Raw genomic sequence first — 20760 nt, forward strand, 5'->3', positions numbered from 1 at the left:
AATACTTGATAAATATTTTTCATATTATTGGATGGATAATTCCATTTTAAAAATAAACGTCTCGCCTGTATTACGAAAATCTTGTCGGCCAGTGTTATGAGAATAATTTTGCTATCTGTTGAAATTTTGACCTAAGTAGTCCAAGAAAGGTTAAGTATTAAGTAATAGCAATTAGAAATGTAATGGTAAACATGTTGTCGTTTGGCAACGTTAATGTTACCTTATTTCTTATACAATCCAAAGCTTAACGTTCCCGAATAAGTTTTGTGAAAATAATAGACAGGAAAGAAATATTCATAGTTATTATCATCAAATTGTTGCCGTATTATCACAAACTTAACAAAAAGCAATCATCAACTGTTAAATGGGTTCTCAAATAAAGCAGCGTTGCCATCTCAAATTTATTAAACTTTAAAGAAACATCTTGTATATTCTGATTTGAAGAAATTTTTAATGTATAATTCAATAAATAGTGGAATATATGATAAAATGAATATAGTGATTTTAATTGGGATATTATTATAATTATTGCAAATTATCAAAACATGTGGAATACTTCTAGAGAAATTTATTGCGTAAGAGTTTGTTGATACCAGATTTACATAGTTATCGAATGAATTTACTAATTGAATCAGGTTGACTTTTATTTTTAAAACATTCTTCATTGCATAATACTTCGTTTCAACGCTGATATCCAACAAAAACAACTAACAAGAAAAACATGGAAAAAATATGTCTGCTTTCTAAATTTAATTTTGACTTTCATGAAAATAAGCGATTTATATAATTTTAATCATCAGTTTGGTTAAGTTAAGTTTGACGTAGTTTTCGCTGTCTATAAGGAGAAAATATTACATATTGTGAACTTTTCCTGCGTCGCTTTTTCTTAAGGAAGACAATTAGTTTATTTTCGACCTATGTCGCCTTTTTCTTTGATATGAATTTCCAATTGTATCATCATTAGGTATACGTTTTTCCGTAGAATTTGTTATATCTTGTGATCTTGATTATTCTGTCTGAACTCGTTCTCTTCACACACTTGTTCCATTCCATTCCCATTTTTCTCATCCATTTGATAATTCTCTCTGATTTTTCTCTACTTGTCAGTCATAGTGTTTCTCGTTATCCTATTCTATCTCTAATCTTTTAACATGATTATTCCTATTTGTTCATACTTCTGACCCTGTCATCTATTTGACACTTTTGATTACTGCATTCCTTTGCTTGTCAGTCATAGTGTATTCCGTTATACTGCTCAGAGTCTTCATCTATGCTCTTGATATAATTCATAACTATTTTTGTTATAGTCCACCGAAAGGACTTTTCGTTAACTATAACCGGGGTTTAGGTGAATCACCTAACAGCTGATTGCGGATCCTTATCCAGAAAGAGATTTAGATCGTAGTTTCCGAACGTTGCGTTCGTTCTTCGATAGAAATTTCAAATTCAACCTTTGATTTTTATTGGCCGGAAATAGAAATATGTTGTTGTCATTGTATGTACCTAGTAACCAAGTATTATTCTGGTAAACTAGGTAGGCATTAAAAAAATACAGTTCATTCTATAGTAACGACAAATGAAACAACCTGCCAGCTGATCGCATATATCTATAGGTCTACTGAGGTAGGACAGATCCTATCATATGACTACGACCATATTAACTCGATCAGATTCTGAACAACAATGAACGTGATCTAGGTTATTTTCCTAAACTCAGTTATAGTATAGGCACAGTATAAGTATAAGCCAGAAACGACACTTCTCATAAGACAATGTTTTAAGTTTCAATGACCTTGCGCCATGTTCGTGGTTGTTTTCAGAGAGAAATTTAAACGCACGGGCTCTAAATAAGAAATGAATTTTAAAGAAAAAAATAAACGTATCCGAATAAATAGCAATTGTAAATATTCAAATAGAAACTGACCACACGGATGATTGAACCGGCACTCTTTCAATAGCCTTGTATATCTGTGAATAACTTGTTTTTCAATTAGAATATCAGAATTAGCTTGGAAAATGTCTTCTAGTTTTGAAATATATATGATAAAAGTATCATCAGGTAAAAGTAATCCTCCAAAAGTCTCAGTTTCCGTGTTGAATACTTTAAAATAAGTATATAAAGTATATAAATATATAAAGTATATAAAGTCTTCTTCTAAACTTACACACCCATGTACAAATTGTTCACAAATGTGACAACGATGTACAGTTAAACATTTGCGTGTTAAATATCCACATGCATATTGCAGAGCATTTTGTTCTGGCAGTGCTGAAGATCGGAAGTCTTTGTCTATAACAGCTGGTGAAACTGCAGATGTAGACATTTGCAATGGAGAAAATTATTTTCTTATATCAAATTGTGACAGTTGATGTAATATTCTATCATAATCTTCATCACAATTTTCTGTTCCTGCATGATACAATTGCATGAAACATGTTTCGCGAAAAGCACTACAGAATAGGCTTGTTTCCACTAAGAATAAATTGGATGGCTTTGAGTTTCTAATGACTAACCATGATAATTAGTAAATAAAAAAAAACAACTTGTCTACAAAAATAATGAAAGATTGATAATATTTTTGGAAAATAAAATCGACAAAATGAGGCGTTTAATCACGTGACATTAAACACCAATCAGAAAAGCGTGACGTCAGACCTCGCGAAACAGTATGTTGTAGCTGACATTTTCGTATAAAGTGACCAGGTTATTTCGAGTTTTCAGCAATTATTGTTAAATTAATAGAGTTCGTTTTTAGTTTAATCTTGAAAGACAGGTATAATTTGCTATGGAATCAGGATTAAACAAAACAAACTGCAGTAATTCACCCAAAATTGACGTCGTTGTATTTGAAAAATTTTTTGCAATGCAACACCTACTTTTGTACGTCGGAAACTCGCAGTCGCAGTGTTAAAACTTGTAAGTATTATGTGAAGAACAAAGTCTTATATAATTAGCAGTTACCGGTCAGAGAGTCGCATTTTCCACTGTGGAATGAAAATTCTTAACTGATTTTGAGGTTAGCGAATACAAAGTTTCAATAACTTTAACCTAATTAAATCATAACATTTTATATGTTATGTGTGGTTTTGTTTCATACTTAAATCAAAATGATCTTCACAGAAATCATTTGTGGAATTAGTTGATAAAGTAAGAGCGTCTTGTCTCCTTGCCATTTTTAACCACTTTTTTCCTATTTCGTTATTGTTTAAAACATAAACATAAATTCACATTTGGGCACTATACATTATTCATAATACACAAAAACACAATTGACTATCATAAACAAACCGCGTGGTGTGACGTCATTCTGGACGCCATGATAGTCTTGGCCTTTTTCGCGGTCAATTTCAAGTTGATTTCTGAAAACTCTAAATAATAACGTAAAAAACCTTTTTTTCTTAAAATAATATATTTTTGGGATAAAATAGATGCTAAGCTATAGTTTTAAACTAATTTACAAATGTTGTCAACTAGCCTATTGTATTTGTGTGGGATAATAGGCATTTCCACTTTGCTGGCTTACACTATCAAAAAAATTCTCGAGTGCATCGTGATTAATGCGTCTAGTTAATAAAAATTTAAAATCTTTTTTAAACCATTCCACAATCCCCACAAACTACGTATTGTCACTCTCCAACAATCAATGCAAGTAATATTTTCAATTACTCTGACCTTTCAGCAACATCATCATTTCGTTTAGAAACTCTATTTGCTACCCATTGCCCACGAATGTTAAATTTGAAGGTTTGTATGTATTTATTGATGAAGCGTTAAATACATAAAACAATGTATCAAATTTTTCAATAATATATGCAGTACACATTGCTTCTGACGGTAGTTTAACCAGGCTCACGTATGTATTCAAACTTGCTGCTACTGTAGCACTCAACACCTGTGTAGCTAAATTGACCTTCATTTTTTTTTTAAATTGCTTGGCTAAATGTGTGAATCGGTAAATTTTGGGGCTAGTCTGAATTCTAATTTTTTATCTGCATTGTGGAATATTCAATATATTTCTACGAGGCCGTTTTCTCGTTGAATATGAATGTATGTGCCATTAAGTTATTTCTTACAGCTTTTATTAGATGGGGTGGACATACCAAATTTTAGTCTTCATTATCTTAAAGAAAGGACATCTCTCCGTCACACCTAATATATGTGCCATTTATATAAAATTTCTTCCCATATCAGAAACCAATATTTTCGGTTTTGAACCTATATCTTCTAATTTCTCAATGCAATCATAGATTTCTCTTTTTAAATCACTTGCTTTCATTGTTGAATGCAAGAAAGTTGGAAGTTTCCAGTTATAATAGTACCTAGCCCACGTATCATAAATGTAGCTATGTACGCAGCTGGTTTTCTTGTTTTACCTTTTTCATAATCTTCTAACCCAATAATTTAATTTTCAAAGATATTTCATCAATGCATCAAATACAATATCTGTCCAATTCATTCAATGCGTCAATTTTAGGTTTTATACTGTCGAATAACTTTTCATTTAAACCAGCATTCATAGGCATGTTTTGTGTAATTCTATACAGTGATCTCTTCGTGGGCAGTAAGAAGATTTTGCTTAACGCCTTATACGCTTTAGGGCTTACAAAATACAATGACAAGCACAATCATTTATATTCATCAGAATAACGTCTACATTTTGGCATTCTTATATGAAGATTTCCACAAATTTAGCAGATGCTAGTGGTAGTAATTTTTTTATAAACACTAAAATTGTGTTAACATTTGTTTGCGTGACAAAAATTTATTTTTTGGGGTTGAACTCCTTAATTTTGTGCTCAGTGTAGTAATCTTCATTCTTAATTTGCTCTTTCTTGGGGTATTATAACTTAAATATTCTTCTGTTTGAATACCCTGCTGTAATGAAGGTCGTGGAAATGTTTCCATAACTGAATCTGCTGTTGATGTCCATGGCCTGGGCTCACAATCTAAAAAAGCTGTGATTAGTATAATTTTCAATAGACATTAAATAAATGATACTATGTTCAGATAAACCAGTACTTGTTATCTCGATAGAAGAATCTAATTTTCTTCTTTTCGGGTCCTTTTGTTCGTTTGCTTCAGAAACAGTATATGGTAGACGACTTCTTAAATCATTTAAAAGGATAGTAGGATAAAAATATAAACTGCATATTCTTTAGTTCCTATACAAGGCTGCAGAATCCTTTCCTAGTAGATCACTTCTACCACATACTGTAGCCCACAATTTACACCTGCATCACATAAATACATTATCAATTTTAAATAACAAATTGAGTTGGTTTAGTTATCACTAGTAATCAACATTATTACATACCTAACAATATCCTTCGGGAACCTAAAAAAGCTTAGGTGTTTATCTTCATGTCCTGTGCTACAGTATTTTCTGAATACATAGTAAACACATTCCACGTTTTCCTTTATTCATTGCTGAAATTTGAATCTGTACTCAAGTAGTTTTTATCTTCAATAATGTGAGTAGATATAATAATATTTCTCGTACCTTAGCAATACAGTCAAAAACACAATTTTTAATGTCTGTATTATCTTCTTACACACTAACTTATCTATTTAATTTTAATTATTTAATAATTTAATTTTAAGACTATACCCTAACTACTATGAAATAATTAAAACAAAATAGTTTCAACTGACAAATTATACATACTTTTTGTTTACAAACATCGCCATTTTGCTGGTTGTTCAAATTCGCGCAGGCGTGCAAAACTTTTTCTCGAGTGTCGCTACTGGATATTCCTGTAGTGTTGTGGAATAGGTACCTACTCAAAAAACAGCAAGATCCAGACTAAATGCAGTTTGGTAGCAGTTTAATATCACTATTGTGGATTGTTTAATAAAACCGCCCGGTAAAAGACAAACACAAAATTGCATGACAGTTCAATGTGTTAAACTTGGAACAAAAAAATGAAAGTAATTTCTAATAAACAAATGAGCGTTTGTATTGTATGTAAAACTGTAAAAATTTGATTTATGTTCCTTTGTTACAAAATTAAATAACAACGCAATTGTAGGCTATTACCAAAAGACCTTGTATGCATTTGCAATATCCTATCTATATATTGATTCATCCAGGTGTGTTCTGTGGTTTATTTCCGTTTTACACTATTTAAACTAAACACAATATTTAATTTATTGTGAAAAATGTATTGTAATTGCAACGTTTCGATATACAAGAAAAAAATTCTAATCTAACCAATTTGGCCTAGAAATCGCGTAATTTTCATTTAATTATGTCGTTGATACGCTCATTAGAATTATTATAGCACTGATAAAAAGCATGTTACATGCTCGTGTTTAAGAAAAAATTTTCTGATGTTCTAGATTTCACTATATCATTAAATAGATTTCAAATAAGATTGTCGAAAGGATATAGAAATGTTTATTACATTTAGAACTTAAAAAAATTATATACAAAATCACATAAATAACATACAAGATACAAATACGGTTTTTATAAAAAATAATTTGTTGCTCACATCTGAAATAGACCGAGTATGAAAGTTTTCTGTAAACATTACGTCTTCTCGACATCCACAGGTGTACATTAAGGTCCAATGCACACGGAGCAAATGGAAAGAAACTAAACTCACAAGTGATTCAAGTCACCAACTAGTTGCCAACTGATTAGTGACATGAAACTGCACACACAGCAGAATCAATTGGGATCGAAACCTGCCCGACCCAAAAGTATTTGGTTTAGATAAAAAATGAAGAATTTATTTAATAAATAACTCTATTAAAACAACATATTCATTTCTCCATTTTAACAAAGTGACTGGAGCTATTCTATTATGCATAAAAAACGCAGATATGAATTTTTGAAATCTTGTTGAGTAATAAATCGATTCAAATACGTAGTTTTTAGCACATATTATATCAAAAGAATTTGTAGTTGAACGAACTGTGAGAAAGCACAACACTTCACTGAGTATTAAAGTTTTCCAAGAAGCAAATCTTTGTAAGAAAACGAATGTGGTGTGTTGAGGTTAGAATTCAAACAAACTAACCTTCCTTTATTGAAACTTTTGAGAGGCGGGTGATTCAAGTTGTCAGGGGATGTCGGCCAACGCGTTGCGGACGGGTTGGCAACCAGATGCCCCGTCTGTAGCTCTCCATTCAAATACAAAGATTATTACTCATTACAAACTGGTTAGTGATTTGTGTCAGAAATGAGCAAAACGCATCCCCGAAGATTTTAAAACTGGCGAATTAGTGATGGCACAAAATTCGACTCAATATTTAGGTTCATTTCGAATAAGAAAAATAGAAGCCGTAAATTGCGAACTTAAACTAGATAAAAATAAAACTGAAACAGTTCATAAATATAACGTTTAAAATCAGTTAGGATAGGTGAAGGACACGAATATTGAAAGTAAAACGTACTTTAGAATAGACAGTAAAGGACAGAAGTGCAAAACAAATGATAAGGACAACGTAATGAAACGAGTTGCGTTTTTATATTTCGAATAATCCCGAATGTAATTTTTCTCTCCCAAAAAGAAAACCAATATGAACTAAGGTGAACTCACGCGAGGACAAGGTTGTTAGCAATCAAAATTACGTTTTCTCTCTTCTATACCTCCTTCCTGTAGAAAACAAACACATTAAATCAGATTATTATTTCAAGAATATAAAGATCTCTTCTAATATACAAGGGTGTGGAATTAAGAGTTTTGATTACTTGTGTCCAATCTTCTATGAAACCAGTGTTTTATTCCTGATCAAGTATACTTTTATATATTGTACAATATCCACCAGCTTTAGTTTGGGTAAGTGTTCCTACCCTTTCCAATATGCTCTAATATATAGAGCATAAGTTTTAACCGTCTGCTTTTACCAGTTTGAGTTTCTTGATGTGACAATTAAGGAAGAATAACTCTTCTAGTTATAGGATAGCTTTTGGCGAGTTGAGTAATACCTTGAAATCAGACTTACCAATAAGCCTAAAGAGAAAAGTATATGAGCAGTGTGTTATACCTGTGATGTCCTATGGGGCAGAGACGCTTACCCTCACGAGACAAACTGCAGGAAAGATGAGAGTGGCGCAACGGGCAATGGAAAGGGCAATATTGGGAATTACGAGAAGGGATAGAATTACAAATGAGAACATAAGAAGAAGAACAAACGTTAAGGACATTATTGAAATTATAGCCCAAAAGAAATGGAAATGGGCAGGCCATGTAGCCCGAATGACGGATAATAGATGGACGAAAAGAATATTGGAGTGGAGGCCAAGAATGGATAAGAGAAGTAGAGGCAGGCCGCCAACAAGATGGAGTGACGATGTAAAGAAAATTGTAGGAAATTGGATCCATACAGCTCAAGATAGAGATAGATGGTTTAAACTAAAGGAGGCCTATATCCAGCAGTGGATGGAAGATGGCTGATAGATGATGATGATGATGAACTCTTCTAGTTATATCCCTACTATGTTGTCTCAATAGTTCTCAATTCTTCTTCTTTTCTTCCACAAAAGGTACCTCTAGAAAAACATCTATACTAGCTTATCAGCTATTCCTTCTACCCTTATGCTTTGGTTACCACGTTGTTCCTGTCTAGGTCATTAAATATTTACAAAAATTTGCCTAAACAGAATGTGTTTGGGGGGTTTTCATAATATTTTGTCCAGGCCCATTTATTAACGAGAGTTTTTACCTAAGGATTTGTTATTTACTCATTTATGTCTCATTCTATATTTCACCACTATACCTAGTGGTTTGGGGTTGAGGATTACTTCCATAGATATTGTAGGGCATGTTTTTATTGCTATTTTCATAATTTTGATTTCTGGTAAAGTGGACGCTGTTGAACGTTATAAACAAGTTAGTTTATGAGTTTGTGTGAGCAAACAATCTGTGTAGTCAAAGGAATTGAAAACAGAGGCTATTAAAGAAAATATATAGAAAATATATGGGTGATTCCGTTCTAACTGTGATTTTTTGTATTCAAAATTTCAAGATTTTAAAATTTAACTTTTCTAACTTTTTTATGCATATTATTCATCTATTTTACTGTAAAAATAAAACTCTAAGAGGAATTTACTACAACTTCAAAGTATCACGAGCAAGACACAAATGTCGGATTTTGAGTTCCACGGTACTGACTCATTTATCCACGGTACTGACATGGTAACTTAAGATATTAAACAACAAGTGCATCAATTTTCCTCAGTTTGATCATAAACATTAGAATTTATAAGGTAATTAGTTTAAATCATTTGTTACGACAAAAAAAATTAATAATTTATCGGTAAATTCTAGGAATGGACATGACACGGTACTGACATTCAAGTGATGTAGTATAAGTTTTCTTTAAGTGGCAAGTTATATTGTATAAAAATAATGTTTAAATATCTTAAGAATTATTCAATTAACACAAAATTTTTATTAATTGATTATTAATTAATGACTAGTACAAAAAAACAATACAGGACATTGAATATCACAGTTATAATGGAATCACCCATATATAGATGGTTATTAGTCATATGAAATAGTTCTATATAGAATTATAAATAATTGTGTATATAATGTAAATAGAAGTAATATACATAGTTGATAGTAGTATTTAATATGTTGATACCTATTGACTGTAAATTGTTATTTGGTGTAGAATTATATACCCGGTGATCTGAAAGATGTGGTTCAATTTTCATCCCGTGTTCCCGATTGAGGTAAGCTCATTGTAAAATAGTATCCATGCGCTTTGTATCGTTGGTATAGTCTAGTACAAAAGTTCAAAATATCTAGTTTGTATATTGTTACATGGACTGAGAAGCCGGTCCTGTTCTATTAAGTTAATACAATTTAAAGTTAGGTGGATGCAGATTTTCAGAAAGGCTATTTACATGTTTTTATTTAATGCGGCGATTTGTTTATATTGTTTTCATAGAAGCAATTTCTAAGAGGGCTTTTTTATTTGTTCACATCCTATAATCAAATTATCGAGAAATTCATTTTGTATAAATAGGCGCTTGTTTCTCAGCGAGGAAGTTAGTAAATAATTGGTTGTTAAAGTGAACGGATCGAAATAGTACAAAGTAAATAGTGAATTTAGTGAAGTTGTATAAGTTAGTGAATAGTTAAATGGATAATTATTATAAATACAGAGTAGTGGATAGTTTATTGTTTCTAGTGTGGATGTATAAATAAATTAATTAAGTGAGAAACATCGTGTGCATAAATAAACCCCACCAAAATCATGATAATATTATACAAAGTGATTTAACCAAATCATTTATGGGATAACTTTTATCTTTCCCCAATCTTTCTTTATACTCATAGATTTCATAAACCTACTTTACTTTATGCGGCTAATTTTTCCAAGTGTCATTTGATCTATAGACATTCATTTTACAAAATCTTTTAATCTAAATATTTTCTCAATTTATTTCTGATAACGAACCAAGACTTTACTTGCTTTCAATACTTTTTTCTTCACTATTTATTTGAAACCTTTTTTGACGACAAATTATTTTTCATCTTGTGAAAAGAACAATTTGTTCTGACATAGAAAAACGCTCTTCTACAATGTTAAAGTATAAAGAGTGTCTCATAAGTAATTCATAAGTGAAAATTCCATCGTCTAAATTTAAACATGTCGAAATTTGTGAAGACTAGTCTCTAATTCTATAAACAGTACATTTGTTCCAATAATTTTTCAACCATCTCTCGTTTGTTTATTGACTACACAGTCTTTTTCTTTCAAACAAATAGTATGAAGTGCGATAAATATGAAATTCGTGTATTGTGAAGACATTATTGTAAACAAAAGTTTGAAGCAGCCGTGGCAACAAGAAAATTTAAGGGAAAGACACAGATAATGAGATAACGACACAGTATTAGTTTAATTGTTATAATAGTGGAGATTTGATGCGTTTGCGCTCAGGTCGTCCACCTGCATGGGATATTGACGTTACAAGGAAAGCAGTAGAAAACCAACTAAGTATTAAAACTCGCCAATAATTGGACCTTCTACAGATACCATACATCAGTAATTGAAATCAATATGTAAGATCTATAGAAGTTGTTGAATAGTGCCACTCGAATTAACCGAGATTCAAGCGGAACGTCAAGTAGACTCTTTGGTATGCCCAAAGATGAGATTTTATTGTCCGCATTGTCACTTGCGGTGAAGAATTGATTTATCTTAACAATCCGCACACGGAAAATCAGTGGTAAAACAAAAGACAATCAGCAAAATTCGTCGAATAGAGACGTCTATTCGAATGGAAATTCTTCTTGTTTGTCTGGGGGAATTATGAAAATTTAGAGTACAAAATCGTTTGAGGTCGAGCTACCGATGTCTAGGTATACAGTGGACAGTTGATTGAAATGTATGAGGTTTATTGAAGAAATATCCGAAAGCGAGTTATCTCACAACAACATAATGCTAAACCACATACTGAATCTAGTCCAGACCTTACATCGCCAGATTATTATTTATTCAGATTCAAGGCACAATTATTATCTTAGCCCAAATAATAGTTTTACCATATAATACGATGGATTATACATCTCAATATCAAGTCTTTCTCTTTGTGTGATTATTCAAGAAACAAATTCTACATTGGAAACAGACATTATTTATGAGACACCCTTTATAAATGTGATCCACTCTTACAGAAAAATATTTATCGCTTGAAGAAATACGTACCAATATGTAATAAGTATGATTTGACTTTCATTTTTAATGTTAACAGAAAGTATCAGCAGACCTAGAAAAACGACAATACTCCAAGAACTTCAATAGTCGATTTTAACAATTCCTACGTGTCCTGTAATATCTTGTTCTGAATTAGCCATGATATGCCATAAATATATGCACCTATTCGCAAAGGATTTTTTAGAAAACTAACAATAAAGATCAGTTCCGTAGTGCTACATAAATTATATTTGTACTACTGCTTGTCCAATCATTACGCTCTGGATATTATTTTCGCTGGCTCTCAAACATGTCATTAGTGAAGCCGAAGCTTTTTGAAACCGCTCGTAATTTTTGGAATGAAGTTGTTCGTATAATGTTATTAAGCCATATATTTTAATTGTCTTTCAGTTATTATGATTAATGGTGATATAATTGATGACGATATAATTGATGATGATATAATTATTGTTATTCGTATTTGTTTAGTCTCACAGCATACGATACGTTTAAATGTATTTCTATTTTCTTACAGACTGTCCGAATTGTATAGATGAAACTGGGCCGACGCCGAACAGGTGGACGATGCCATTGTTGAAATTAGGAGAGAAAAGATATTATTTGGGAATATTTTTTAAGGTAAGATAAAAATTGAGAACTTGGATTTTATCCTACCTAAGGGCATCATACCGAATTCGTAGAATTTTTAAGGAGAAATTTGATTGTCGTCTAGAGTGAAAATTTTGAATCCCAAACTTATAAAAACCAATTGGTTTTCGAGCTCGATAAAGACATCATCTATACGAGGGTAGCTTTTTAAGTTGGCAATATGCTTATAAGACTTTATTTTTTTTCAAAATATTCTTCATTAATATCGTTACACTTTTGCATTAGTTTGAACCAATTTTAGAAGCATTTTTCTATTCTAATTGAGGTATTTCTAAAACATTTGAACACATTAACCGCTCCTTCAGGCGTAGAAAAACGTTGACGTCGTAATTCATTGGGTACCAAATAAGGACTGACGGCAGATGAACCATAGATTCGATGTTTTGACTGTTCAAAATTCTATGAGAGCTCGCATTGCCGAATTATTCATCTTCTGCGATTGGTTGCCCTGATTTTGGCAAACAAATTCCGAAGTACCATTCTGAGTTGACCGTTCTATGTTGCTATAATGGAAAGGTGATGATATGTTCAGTCATTCCGAAAAAACAGGCGACCAGTATATGAAATGACGCTCTTGCAATATCAGTTTACGACTTCACGAAATTAATCCTGTAGAGTGAAGTGCGTCCACGACTGAATTCGGAACACCAGCGAAACACGGTGACTCGAGATGGTGCTTCATTACCAATAGTTGAAACGAGTTTATCGGCACACTGCTGTTGGTATAATCCACATCTTAAGTCATAGGAAATCATCTCACGAAAATATTTGCGATTTAATTTTTTGACCTAGATGGATATCTCAAGTATCTTTAAACAACTGAAATAGCAATTCATTGCAACTGAAAATAATTCTCATCCCGAGAATCTCTATTAATCCACATCTTAAGTCATAGGAAATCATCTCACGAAAATATTTGCGATTTAATTTTTTGACCTAGATGGATATCTCAAGTATCTTTAAACAACTGAAATAGCAATTCATTGCAACTGAAAATAATTCTCATCCCGAGAATCTCTATTAATCCACATCTTAAGTCATAGGAAATCATCTCACGAAAATATTTGCGATTTAATTTTTTGACCTAGATGGATATCTCAAGTATCTTTAAACAACTGAAATAGCAATTCATTGCAACTGAAAATAATTCTCATCCCGAGAATCTCTATTAAATGTGCTAATTTACTAAAACAACAAAACATTTATAGCTCTTTAATGTTCAATTTGAAAACATCTACACATCATTTGTCATATTCATAAAATATAATGAATCCCGTTGTTATTTAGTTAACAAATTGTTGTTACTTAATATTGTTAACAGGTGTCCTAAATTTCAACAATTTTAGTTTGTATATATATATATATATATATATATATATATATATATATATATATATATATATATATATATATATATATATACTCAGTGTAACGGTTAAATTTAAGTGCAAAATACAGAGAAAACTTAAAGTGAAGTTCTGAAGTTCGAAGTATAAGTGAAATTGAACAAGTTTCACGCTCCACCCGCATAAACCGCGTTCTATCCGATTTCAGTTCAAGTTGGTAGTATCAAAAAATGAAATTTTACTAAAATTACAGTGAGAGCACTAAATTTGTATGCTGCTCAAACGAAGGATAATGTAAAATATTATAATCTATTTCTCAGAACAATAAGACAAGCTGTGACATTCCGAGTTATGTATTTTATAGCCCTCATAGCCCTGACCTCCTGGCAAGTTGTCGTAAACTTTTTTCCGGCGATGTACTTTGCAGATCTATAAGCTAAACAGGATCCTGGAAAATATATTTTCGATATTTTCTTTCTTGTTTCCCCCCTAATAAAAAACTGTGGATTTAACCAAAAAAGTTTTCTATTTAGGGAATTTTACAGCATGTAATAGCTGTAGTGGTATGTCTAGAGTATGAAAAGATCTTTAGAGAGAGAGGCGGGGGTATTTACATTTGTCGGTAATTCATTCTTTTGTGAACTTGTGACGGGATATAGTTGGAGTGAAAAACGTGAGAAACAGTTTGTTTTGTTTAATGGCGCGAATAATTGAGAATTTGTGTTTTGAACTACTTTTTGTGCGAAAAGTAATAAAACCTGTTTATTTAAAATAAATATGCATTTCATATTGAATGATAACTGCTTAAAACATTTCAACCCTGCATAAGACATAAATGATTAACTATGAAATGTGCAATTATCAACGTTGCGCCATTCGCAAACCGCCAATATTTTGCATACTGATGACGGATTCGTGATTAGCAAACTTAAAAATCCCCGCTTACCAAATTTGAAAAAAAAAATTATAAGAGATCATTGTGTTTTTGAAAACTTAATCGTAATCAGCGACCTCAACACCCTCGTATATTGAACGTCATTAGAAAATAATGATTTACAACCCTGCTGGCTGCCATTTTGAAAATGCCATATTATTTTTTAGCATACTATTGAAACCATCATCAACCTTTGAACCTTTGTGCAACGTCAGCAAGCTCTTTAAGATGTTGGTAAAACTATTTTAAGCAGATTTGCAAAATTTATCACTGCATTTTCAACATTTTCCCCACGCAAGAATTTCGCCATGGACCTGAATAAATATTTATCTGATGGTGCTTGAACCGAAATAAACGTAGTAGGAGTTCAATACTTCCAAGTTCTTAGATCATATCCCGCGTAATTTCAGCAGTTTGTGGTTTAGAATTGTCTTGTCTGCTCTCGGTTAACTAAACCTGGATATTTCTTTGTTAAAACCTCATACATCCGCATCAGCCCTCAACTATATACTCCGGCATTGATAGCTCGATCATCTAGAATGATTTTGAAGTACATTAATCCTTAATAATTCCACCAGACACATAATAAGACATCCCTTCGCTTGAATATCGATTAATTGATGTAACACTAACTTTGATAAATCTCATCTAATAATTTTAAGCGGTATCTTTGGAAGGTCCAAGGGAGTCCAATAAAAGTGGCCGTTAATCTATTGTATTAAACTCACGATTAGATATGATGCATCAATCATTTCGACCCAAACGTTGGTGCTTCTCGATTGATTGCTTCAACCGGTGACTTTAACATACAAAAACAATTTCTATCATAAGTCACTTTACTACCAACTTAGCAGTCGGCTACATTGACATTCAGCCAAGTCAGGACAAGAAGTAAAAGTTAGATTGGTACTGGGATAAGGTACAAAAACTCAATTTAGGGAAATCATTTGTAACATCGTGTGAGGGATTCTTTAGTATCAGATCCTCCATTTTTGATATTAACTTGTCCAATAAAGTGAAAGGCTAGAATATCACTAAAGATAAAGTTAATCAAAAAATATTCATGGAAGTGAAGCAATATTTGTCAGAAGTTGGAATTTAAGCTTTGCTTTGTAATTTCTAGGACATGTAACAGTTGAAACCGATGGTAAGCATAAACAAACAATTACAGGAAGTGCTAATTTACTATTAGCTTGCAGAATGACTTTCATTGAACGATCTCTTCAGCTATTCTTGATCGTACGTTGTTCAGATTGATAATATAATCTATAGATGATATTATCACAAATAAAATCAACAATACATGTTACAGTAATAGTCTAATCATTTTAGGTTTCATCTTCGGAAAAATTCCTAGTGAGCTGAATTTTTTTATACACCTTTATTACGTTGTTTTAATGAAGATGTGGAAAATTGACATCGATATCGTGCTGGCTAAAAAAGTTAGTAAAAGGTCAAAAGGTCGCGAAAATCAGTTTTTCGCAAATATCTCGTGATCTATCATTTGAAGCAATAATTAGAAAAAATAGTTCCTTGTAAAATTATCTACAAAAAATATCTCTCGCATTTTTCTGTAAAATCAACCGTTTTTGGAGTAGAGTGCTTAGAAAGCGACTATATCTTGACGATTCCCTCGTTTGCTCCCCACCTACGAGATACAATGCAAGGCGCGTTTTTTTACATGGTTTTCTCCGTACGCACCTAATCCATGATATTCAATAAGAGGTTTTTTTATCCAAAAATAAATAATTTTTTATTCGAATTCAGTAAAATACAAAAAATAAACTTTAGTACATATTTTTTATATTCATTTTCGATATCTTCAGTTTCTCTATCAGTAGTTGTTGCTGAATAAACGTCGACTGGAGTTATTTCCAGATTTACATCTATATCTTCATCATTTTCATCATTTGTGGACTCTGCGTTTAAATATGACTGAACACGTCAATGTTCATTAACTTTTGAATACCTCAATCCGATTTTATTGCATCCACATTTGCCGCCACAATCGTACAATTTCAAAAGATGGTGATCAGTAGATCATAGAAGCTGGTGATAATAAATTCGTCATTATATGTAGTATATTATTTTTTGACTTCCAGCTCCACTGTTAAGGCTCAATTTCTCTTCCTAGACTGGTTTGTAGTTGATAATATGCTGTTTATCTGCCGAAGAAGTAAGTGGTAATAAAGGATATTTCACAGCTGTACTTTGTCTTGTTATAGTATCTGTAAATATCTTTCGACTGCTCTGGATGTGGACCACCGTATTTTGCTAGTATAAAATGTATTCTATCATTGACAATGACATCCCGAGAGCAATTTTCTTGTTGGAACATTTCTGCAAAATTGTTTACATCGGGTTTTTTCTCAAACATCTTTATGACTATTTCTCTTCCAATTTTCCTTTTCCAAAAAGTTGTATCACATCCTGTTATGGCATGTAGAAACAGAATATTTTTCTAGCAATGTGAATACTTCGCAACAATGAAATACAGAAGAGAGCATTTCGACTTATAGGCAATCCAGAGTTGACCAGAAACTTGGACAGCTTAGAGCATGAAAGAAGGGTCTTCTGAGCTGTCTAGTAAAAATTTTGCCTAGCGCAGTTTTTGCAAGACCTACTCGATAAGTAGATGTGGATTATGAACACTGATTTCACCTGCAGATACCCAGAACAGATTTATCGGGATTAATTTATTTTGAGAATGCAAGTCTGTGAAATCTGCAACCAAGGCATGTCTTTCCCGAGCACTGGCATCTCCACCCGGCAGGCACTACTGGAACTACTTGAGTGTAATATGTGCGATTGCTTTTTAAATGAAAAAAAAAAATATACCAGTGAGGGTCATTTTGATAAGTTATACTAGATTTTTCTAAACCTCTATAAATAAGTATATTAAAAAGCAATACAGTTTACGCATTGGTGCACGGTATACAATAGCGTATGTGAGTCTAATCGCATTCTTAGCGCTTTACTTCGAAAACTGTTGTTTCTCCAGAAAAATTTTTTTTTGTAGATAACTCTAATAAAAACAATTTTTATGATAAATATTTGAGAAAAACTGATTTTATCGATTTTATAAATCTTCATCACAACAACGTAATAAAGTTTTTTTCGCAGATTGGGGTTGAAAATACCTAAAATGACTGGACTATGAAACTTGTACTGATTTTCTCCAACTGATAGTTGCGGAAACAAAACTGTTGCAGCTGCCCTTTCGTTTGATGTATCACTTATAAATAATTTCAATGTAATAAATATTATGATCACTCCAATAGATTCAATGAATAATGTATTCAAATTCAAACAATTATCAACTTTCACCTCAGAAAATTTCTAACACCACAGCGAACGTCATAATTATTTTGTGCGTGTAATTTTTTTTATATATACCGCAACAAATTTTCTCGTTGAAATATTTGATTTACATTTCAAATATAATGTTATTATAAAACAATGTTTTTTTACAGTCGATGTAACAACAAAAGAACGTTACTTAACTAAAGCAGGCGTGACTAACATAATAAAAAGAACCGAAGCAATAGTCGCATTAACTTCAATGTCACTGATAGAAAACACACTTGTTCCATTTGGTTTGATTCGATATTTATCAATTATCAAATGAACCGTAGAACAATATTTTTTATTACTTAATTCATAAAAGTTTCTCCTAGTACGTCAAAATATAGGGTGTCCCGCAAAAAAATCTACACAGAGTAAAATACTGGAGGTAATTTACCTCTATATCAAGTAAGTTGCATCCCTGAAGATGATAGAGACTCAAAGTAGTTACCAAAATTTAGGAAAAATTAATTTCTTCCTAATCCTTCAATTTAAAAATACCAAAATTGTAACTAGAAGGCGATCGAATCATACTATGAGGTTAATTAGGTACTAGACCCTACCTTAACAGTTCATAGAAGTCTTTTATCTGTAAGTTTATTTGAAAATGTTGATTTCTATATTTTAAAACTTTTTTCACTCATTTTGAATAAATTTTATCATTTTGAAGAACCAAATACATGTTTTGTCTAATGTTATTTAAAAGCGCTTATACATCAAATTTGACAATCTCACGAGTTAGTTCTTCTAGTACCTAATTGAATTGTCATATTTTTTTGAATAAGTGGAAAATTTTCATTTAAATAATGTCTTCTATATTGTCACTAAAGACGTTGCTGCATAATGCGAAAACCAATGTTTATGTAATTATAAATCTCAATTTTAATGGGTTGATGAACAAATAAAATATTTTAGGAAAATTATAAATAAGTTTCGCCTGTTAGCCAGTTTGGCAAAATAACTCGTCAAATAAAATCATTATCGATAAGGGTGAATCAAATATTAATCTTGAACTCAGTAAATACTCAAGATAGTTATGCATATTCGTAATACCCCTGTGAGCCTCATCAATAGAAAGATAGATTAGGTAACACGCCTCAGAAATCTGAGGGGTTTAACCTAATGTGTAATTTTAGTATGTTATAAAGAAAATTACGCTGAACAAGAATATATATATGATTTTTCAGTGATTATAATATTTAAATTAATTGTTGAAACCTACCCTAACCTAACGTAAGGTACTTTTTTGCGTTTAAAGAATCAAATAATTGTAACCTTAGGTTAGGTTAGGTTAGGTTTCAACGATTAATTTAAATATTATAATCACTGAAAAATCATTACAATTATTTGATTCTTTAAGCGCAAAAAAGTACCTGAAGGGATGATTTCCGCGCCATGTTTAGCGTAATTTTCTTTATAACTGAAATTTTAACGAAATCTGAGGGGTGTAACCTAATCTAGATAATTATCGAATTTTCTTTTGAAAATGAATATCCTGACATGGAAGGAATCGACAGGAATTCATTCGCTAAATCAAATCTTGAGGTAACAATTCTTGAGGTTTTTGGGCACAGCATGGTGTGAATTACGGTTAATTAGTTCACTGCACAGATGATCTTGATATGCTACTCTGTTTAGATAAAGTTCTAGTTCTAATATGTCGTTGATAGTATCTATAGTATAGTTTAAATTCTTCATATCGCTGACTTATTCAAACAGGGCGTTTTCGATTAACACTAAAAAATGTGAACCACATTATTAGAAAACATTCTCCGATATATTTCTACGCTACTTCTACTGTATCCTTCACAAAAAACCAACACTAATAGAATAACATTTAAAAAAATCATTACTAGAAGAAATGAACAAGAAATTCTTTAATTTAATATTAATATTAATAATAATATTAATATTTTTAATTCATTCATTTTGCAAATTTTAAATAACATTAATTGGAACATGAAAAGTTATGAGTAGAAAAAGTTTTTGAGTCAAATTATCCATAGTATAATAATTGAAATTTTTGAATCAACTTCCAGATAAAAGACTTCTGTGTAATGTTAAGGTGAAGTCACCCTTAATTAACCCCTCAGAATGGTACGATGGCGTTTTACGTATCAAAACTTTTTGCCCCCCAATGTTCTTATATAGTTTATAAAATTTGGTATTTTTTAAGTTAAAGGGCTACAGAGAAATTAATTCCTACAACTCCTCAGTGATACAACTTGGTATAGAGATAAACTGCCCTCATATTTTCGGTTTCCCGATATGCCACTGCTATGTGTCGATTCTTACGAGGAACTACTCTATATAAACTTAATTTCCCATTTTTTTGTTCAGCTACAAGGGTTTCAGTTTCTGCATACTTTTATAATTCTATGCAATACACCGCAATGATTATATACCCATATCTATGAATAATTGTAGTATTGCTTACTATAGCAGAAACTATTTTGGTTTAGTGTATTATTAACGTTAATAAAAATTGATTTCTCTTTCAGGCGAATTACTTTCGTGCGACCCAATATTGCAGATTCCATGGCATGCATTTATCAAGTATCACCTCTCAAGAAGAAAACGATAAATTAGAGAAATATATAAAAGATTCAGGTAAGGTGCTCGTTTTACTTTAATATATATTATTTCCAATTTCTAATGCTTGTACCTAATTATAAGCTTACGACTTATTTTTATCGGATCCTTATGAACTTCAGCTCCATGTTATTTCTTGATCGACAAATATTTATTGTTATCCTCTATGAATAGATCAAAACTTTGGCAACAATGTATTCATGCGCAATGGA

The 20760-nt window shown here is 31.7% G+C and overlaps 1 protein-coding gene across 1 annotated transcript in view; it reads left to right on the forward strand.

The window, feature by feature from the left end:
* LOC130892275 (low affinity immunoglobulin epsilon Fc receptor-like) overlaps positions 1-20760 on the forward strand; it is a 66479-nt gene that overhangs the window by 35524 nt on the left and 10195 nt on the right. Inside the window, exons 3-4 of the mRNA XM_057797557.1 lie at positions 12198-12301; positions 20458-20566. Coding sequence (XP_057653540.1) covers positions 12198-12301; positions 20458-20566 — 213 coding nt within the window. The remainder of the gene's footprint in view (positions 1-12197; positions 12302-20457; positions 20567-20760) is intronic.

Source organism: Diorhabda carinulata, chromosome 4, assembly GCF_026250575.1.
Source record: "Diorhabda carinulata isolate Delta chromosome 4, icDioCari1.1, whole genome shotgun sequence".
Taxonomy (NCBI): Eukaryota; Metazoa; Arthropoda; class Insecta; order Coleoptera; family Chrysomelidae; genus Diorhabda; species Diorhabda carinulata.